A 6,255-nucleotide genomic window follows, 5' to 3' on the forward strand; every position below is an offset into this window, starting at 1 on the left:
TTGAATTTGTTTCAGATTTGGTTAAGAACGAGACAAATTGCCAAAAATACTACATTAAAACAAAAAAAAAATATAAATATTTAGAATATTTATTTAATTCTGAGTAATTATTATGGACATTAGTTAAGGTTTTCGGGGTCAGATGTTTTTGCTTATTCGAATTTTCAGGTTTGAGTTCTGATAACATTAACAATTTAAATCCTAATTACCACCTTCCAATATCCATGGCTTGACTCGTATAGTTTCAGGCATTTTGGTTCTGAGTTCGGATTGGATATGGGATTTCTGGTTTTATCAAGCCTAGAAAATATGATGCTCTGCTAGAAAATTTAGTTTGAGTTTTTCAAGTAAATAAAATTGAATACAAAATTCATATGCAAAACAATCCTAATCTCGGGCGCACTCACAAGTCTCCCTTCTAAGGTTGGCGAATTACAAGATCGATATCAGCACCAACTTCCACAATCTTAGCTTCCTTAGATTCCTTTGCTGATTTCGCAATGCTCTCCACCTCAAAATCTATTGCTATCTTCTTCACCAGGCCTTCAAGCATCTGTCAGGTAAAAAATAATTGTGTAACCAGAGCAAGCAGATATACAATTGTCCATAAAAGGAAGAACTCAAGTGGGTTTAAGAACTAACCAGCGAGCCGATTGCTACCAAACTCCGGAACTTAGAATCAACATCTGCAGCTTCCTCTTCTGCAATCTGTTAAGAGATCCATGTTTTTTTAGGACAAAGATTGATAAATATAATACACTGGTTATCCCAGAATTTACTACAACAGATAAGATTCAGTTCAATGGTAAAATATGAATGTGATTTATGCACGATGGTGAATATGACCAAAACATAGGCCTACCTGCAATGCTGCTGAAAGGACTTGAGCTTGGCCTTCTTGATCCCTCTTTTCTATTAATAGCACTGCATAACTGCAAAAAAAAAAAAAAAAACATATCGATCATGGGGTCTGATTAAAACTCAACAATGAGTATCATAGATTATAGAGCAAAAGTTATACAAGAGGGGTATCATACTTGAGAAGCAATGTCGAATATGCCAACTGCAGGTTCTTATTTGGGGATGAATAACAGTTTGAGAAGGCATCAAGAATCTGCATCAATGGACATCACAGATTAAAGGCTGAATACCCGAGAAACCACTGTTTCAAATCATCATAATAAACACACACAGACACAAACCTTAGGCACTATAGTAAAATGCAATCATAAACTTCATTCCTATTCCCCAGACATTGATACTAGACAAGGATACCAATAGCTGGTTCATGGAGATAATCACAGATTCTAATTACGATATAAAACCAAAGAAAAAAATAGTACTTACTTGACTATGATGCCTCTGTAGCCAGTAATGAAATGAATGATTTTTGAATAGATTAACAAGTACACGAACAGTTGTTAGAAGATTTGCAGGAAGAGCCGAATCTTCTGTGACTTTCTTTATAAGATCCAGAAGCAGATCTAGTTGAGTTTAATTTACAGAGAGATACAAGTTAGTGAAGAACATTAGCTGATACTTTAATTCATGTTGGGAAAACCATTAGCTTCACGTGAGATGATTACCATTGTTGCCTTCCACATGCTTGATAAGTAGACTTGCTCCATGAGGATGCAAAACGAGCATCCTGACTAAATCGGTAGCTGCATATTCAAAAACATAAGCATAAGCGCTATATCCAACAGTTAGCACGAAAAAACATTGGCTACCTAAATTGCTTTATGGACTGCAAGAAAACAATAATACATATCAAAGAAACCAAAACATATCTCATTTTAGATTGTTGTATAAGCATACTAGAAAATTGACTGATTTAGCTATATGACTACTACCTAAATGGCTTAAACAGTCTTCTTTAACTAATTGATTGAAAAGAGAAGACCTACCAGGAAACATCATCGCAGGTGGCCATGCTTGTAACACTTTCAAAATCAAAGAAATATCCATGTCAGCAAAACTAGTAGCATGGTAATGTGAGGTGTCCTTGAGTATTTTCACCATTGCGCCTACTCTGGATACTTCAACTTCTGTCAGGGATTTGTCAGTATGTACCTTCATGAGATGGAAAAATAGTATCAAAAACATAAATTACCAGCACTAGAAAAAAGTAAAATAACCATTGAATCATTCTTGGTGCAACTGTGCTCGTGTGGCAGAAGTTACTGAGAGCTTACTGGATCAGCTCGTAGAGTATTGTTGAACTCTGTCATCTTTTTCAGGATCCCATCATATTGAGCAAAATCGAAAACTAGTACACCTCTCTGGAGAAAAAAAAATGGAAAAACAGGGATCAGTATCTAGAAACGCTACACAGGAATAAGGAAAGAAGAAAACTAGCGTACTTTTGGAATGTGCTTGTATAAGGGTTTTGCCGTAGTTGCTGCAACAGAAAAGAGTGAAAGTGCGTGAGTAAAAAGGAAGAATATTACAAGGAATAAGAATCCTTTAAGTATTATGTAAGAATAACCCAGAAAATATATTCATACCAGCTGCATGAGATGATTGCCCAGGTACATAAGCATTTGCTGTTACACAAAGACGACAGAACATAAAATTACATGAAAAACCTGAAAAACAAAATCTCAGACAAATATTTTTTAAACATGAGCTATACCGCCAGTGAAGGGATCACGAAAAGATGGATTAAAATTGAAGTCCTTCTGCCCAGAGTTTTGTAATATGAATTCAACAATCTGCTGCCGGTATGCGAGGGGAAGATTCTCTTTTAGAAGCCATTTGTCAGCTGCATCATACGGATTGTCTGCCAAACAATAAACCATTTTAGGTATAAATAAACTGAAGCACTTGCTTATAGTTTCACTTGGAAGCAACACGGTTCAGGTACCTGATCGATTGTAAGGAAGCTTTCGGATAGGTTCCCCATCACCAATGTCAACATCGAAAACTATAAGAAAAATAAAAAACCGCCTAAGACTTTTGTTCACTTCTGTTTTAAATAAAGTCATAATAGGTTTGTAATCTAACCAAAATCATACTGAACTCCACCGTGGTGAGAACGGTCAGCCACACCATCTGGACCATCAACAACCTCACCAATCTGAAAAAGTTAATAATAAGTGAAGAGCGAAAATGACATGTAGCCAGCAAACTAGAAAGATCAAGAAAAAAGATATAAAAGCTCATTATGTTGACATACTTTGTCCCATCTCTGATCCTTCATATTCCATACATAAGCAACACCATTGTCTCCCTCCCTTACGACTTTTGTCTGGCCATCACTGGTACCTGATAGAATACATCAAATAGTAAGAATGACCATTGCCAGACAGTATCAGTTACAACTTTCGACAGGATTTATAATACAAAATTTGGATACTAAGTGGCACCTGGTAAAGTCAGAGCATCAAGCCCCGGCAGCTCGTCAAGTTTCATTCCCCCAACCTTTTTCCTGAGATTAGGAACATATGACACATCATCATATAAAAATCATGAAACTGCCATGGGAAAAAAATGAAAAAAAAAAAAAATCTATGGACACAGGATTTAATGATCAGATCACCTGCTCAGTTTATACTGAGAAAGTTGGGAATCAAAGGCATCAATCTCCATTTGATCTGCTATCATGCCATCACGTACTGTCCAGACGCGAGCCACTCCATCTGAACATGCAGTCACAATGTCTCCGTTCTCCAAGAACTTGGCATCCCAGACACAGCCTGGATGTTCCAGACTCTGAACGCATACTCCATCTGTACCAAACAAAAGCAACAAGTAAGAACAACACCTCAAGCCATAAGAAACATGACTTCAAATTAAAAGGAAAACCATCACTACCTTTCCATATTTTGGCATGGCGATCTTCACTCCCACTAACAATAAGGCCAGATGCATGAGCGTCAACTGAGTAAACAATGGAGGTGTGCCCAACCATCTCCAAAAGAACTTCGCCACTTAGAGCCCAGAGCCTGATTGAGCTGTTTATATAAAAAAAAATCCGATAAGGAACAGATGGATGAGCCTGATTTACTGGGAAAATGTCATGGAACAAGTAAGAGGTTGTACGAAGCAAATAACTTACCCATCATGTGATGCTGAAAGAAATCCTAAATCAGGCATCACGGCTAATCCTCTAACAGTGTCTACATTGCAAAACAAAAGGTCATTATATTAGCACTTCACAAGATAAGGCAGCTTCTCATATTGACAAAGAAATTCACCTGCATGCCCAGCAAAAGTTCGGAGACTTGTGTTTCCCTTCCAGAGTTTGAGAGTGGTATCACTTGAACCAGAAACGAGCTCACCAGACGGCAATCTCAACACTGCCTGGATAGGCGACTGGTGCGCCTCCCAAGATTCAACAAGCTGGCCGTTTCTCCATCGTTTCAGAGTTCTTCAGAACAAGGGGAAAAACAAATAAGAACTTAAGTTATACTAGATAATACGAGTAGACATTGTTCCAATATATTTACCATTTGTATTACTAAAGCTAGTAAGGCACATCAAGACAATAACACACACAGCTAAGATTCCTAAAACACCTAGAACTAGGCTTTAGAATAAAATAATATAAACAGCAAAAGGAAAGCCACAGGCCAATAATATACACCGACTGACTTACTGATCAACAGAAGATGAAACAATGTCCTGGTTGTCAAGAGTAACACCAGTGACTTGCATCTTGTGACCCTTCAATGACTGAACAATCTCTCCATTTACCAGGTTCCAAACGAAAACTGAAGTATCCATGCTCCCAGAGACGAGCCTTCCTTCAGGATACTCCTCGTTGGGAGAGATCCATGCAAGCGGCCCAACGAAGCTCGTATGACCCAGAAGAATCTTGGAAGGTGAATACTTTCGCTTATTATCAGAATCAAGTGACCATACCCTAATGGTTCTGTCTCTTGAGGAGGTAGCTATATGCTCATCAGCGCGCACACATATTCCACGGACCTGAGAGAGTCAAATTACAATTAGGTCAATTACAGTATCGAGCATCTAATCAGAAACCTAAGGCTCGCTCTAATTATCAAATCCACACATGAAATTGAAATTGAAGCAATGCAAAATCACATTCAAGTGGAATCACGGAGCTGGATCAAGCTAACAGACTCTAAAGTTATAAGGTTTCGAAATCTCGAAGGAGAATCGATCACGTGAACAAGGAAGGAGGGAAAACGAGAGAGAGAGAGATCTTACATCGTCATCGTGGCCACGTAGCTCGCACCTGAGCTTGTATTCGTCGAAATCGATATCCATCATCACTGAGAACGAATGACCCAAAGCGACTCAAAAGTGACTTGACTTGCGGGAGGAGGAGGAGGAGGAGGAGGAGGAGAGGGATCTTCCGATCAAAAATATTGTAAAAAGGTCGTATTCTTGACTACAGTACCGTACATGGTTTATATACACAGCTAATGTATTAGGATTTAATTTATCAACATAATGGTAATATTATCCTTAGAAAATAATGGAAAACTAGAATTTGATCTGCTTTTTAGAAAACACAAATTTATTTTTGAAATTAAATAAATTCTTCTTATATAATTTCTAATGTATAGTTTTGGATACATTTATCCAGATGACTTGAACCGTATCAAACTGAAAAAAAAACCAAAATTAAGCTAAATTTCTTAAATAACCGAGCGTATCCTATATCTTTAGAACCAAAAAATAAAAGACCAAATGAATACTTAAATTTTTAAAATATAAATTATATACCTATTAAACATAACTAAATCATTAAAAAATTATACTATTAATGGAACTATACGTGGTAATGATCACATCATGTTAAACATGTTTGAATAATATGTCATATATTCATGGAGATTTATTGTAGAGTAATTATATAATAGATTATAGGAGATTAATAAATAAGTTCATTTAAATTATGTAAAGTATTTATATAGTTAGAGAAATATAAGGTAAGACCAAATAAATAGTTAAGTCTAATGAAATGGTCTAACAACCTTGTTTAAGTAGATTTTTTAGGATTTCTTCTCTTTTAATAGTATAGACTAGATTCTTAATCCGCACGGATTTAAAAGAAGTTAGTGTTTTTGAATGGTTATGCATCTTGTTTTTGGTCTACTATACCTACCATATATGAGTCTTGTTTTTCTTGAGGTTTACTGAATTCTAAATCATCTATTTCTAATGTTTGATTTCTCAACAAAAACAATATTGAAGGTTTGTATAAACTTTCCTCCAGATTATTATTACTGTCTATTTACTCATTTAAACTCATAAAATACATGATTCAAGTTTATAGAT

At 36.2% G+C, this 6,255-nt stretch overlaps 1 protein-coding gene across 1 annotated transcript; it reads right to left on the minus strand.

The window, feature by feature from the left end:
• Positions 1-299: 299 nt before the first annotated feature.
• On the minus strand, positions 300-5,352 carry LOC106343302 (phospholipase A-2-activating protein). Its single transcript, XM_013782474.1, has 21 exons — positions 5,179-5,352; positions 4,601-4,932; positions 4,200-4,372; positions 4,061-4,121; positions 3,817-3,956; positions 3,542-3,731; positions 3,369-3,430; positions 3,179-3,267; positions 3,007-3,079; positions 2,867-2,926; positions 2,636-2,782; positions 2,508-2,546; positions 2,364-2,401; positions 2,196-2,282; positions 1,908-2,073; positions 1,587-1,664; positions 1,348-1,484; positions 1,038-1,114; positions 863-932; positions 643-708; positions 300-553 (listed from the first exon to the last, which is right to left on the minus strand). Exons 1-21 carry the CDS (start codon positions 5,239-5,241, stop codon positions 419-421), a joined length of 2,283 nt encoding a protein of 760 aa, XP_013637928.1. The 5' UTR covers positions 5,242-5,352; the 3' UTR covers positions 300-418.
• Positions 5,353-6,255: the final 903 nt, after the last annotated feature.

Source organism: Brassica oleracea, chromosome C5 (genome assembly GCF_000695525.1).
Source record: "Brassica oleracea var. oleracea cultivar TO1000 chromosome C5, BOL, whole genome shotgun sequence".
Classification (NCBI taxonomy): Eukaryota; Viridiplantae; Streptophyta; class Magnoliopsida; order Brassicales; family Brassicaceae; genus Brassica; species Brassica oleracea.

Coding starts and splice junctions, on each gene's coding strand:
- LOC106343302 (XM_013782474.1), bottom strand. CDS start 5,241: ATGATGGATATCGATTTCGACGAATACAAGCTCAGGTGCGAGCTACGT. Junction 2,283..2,363: donor TATACAAGCACATTCCAAAA/GTACGCTAGTTT, acceptor TTTTTTCTCCAG/AGAGGTGTACTAGTTTTCGA. Junction 709..862: donor TCCTTTCAGCAGCATTGCAG/GTAGGCCTATGT, acceptor ATCTCTTAACAG/ATTGCAGAAGAGGAAGCTGC.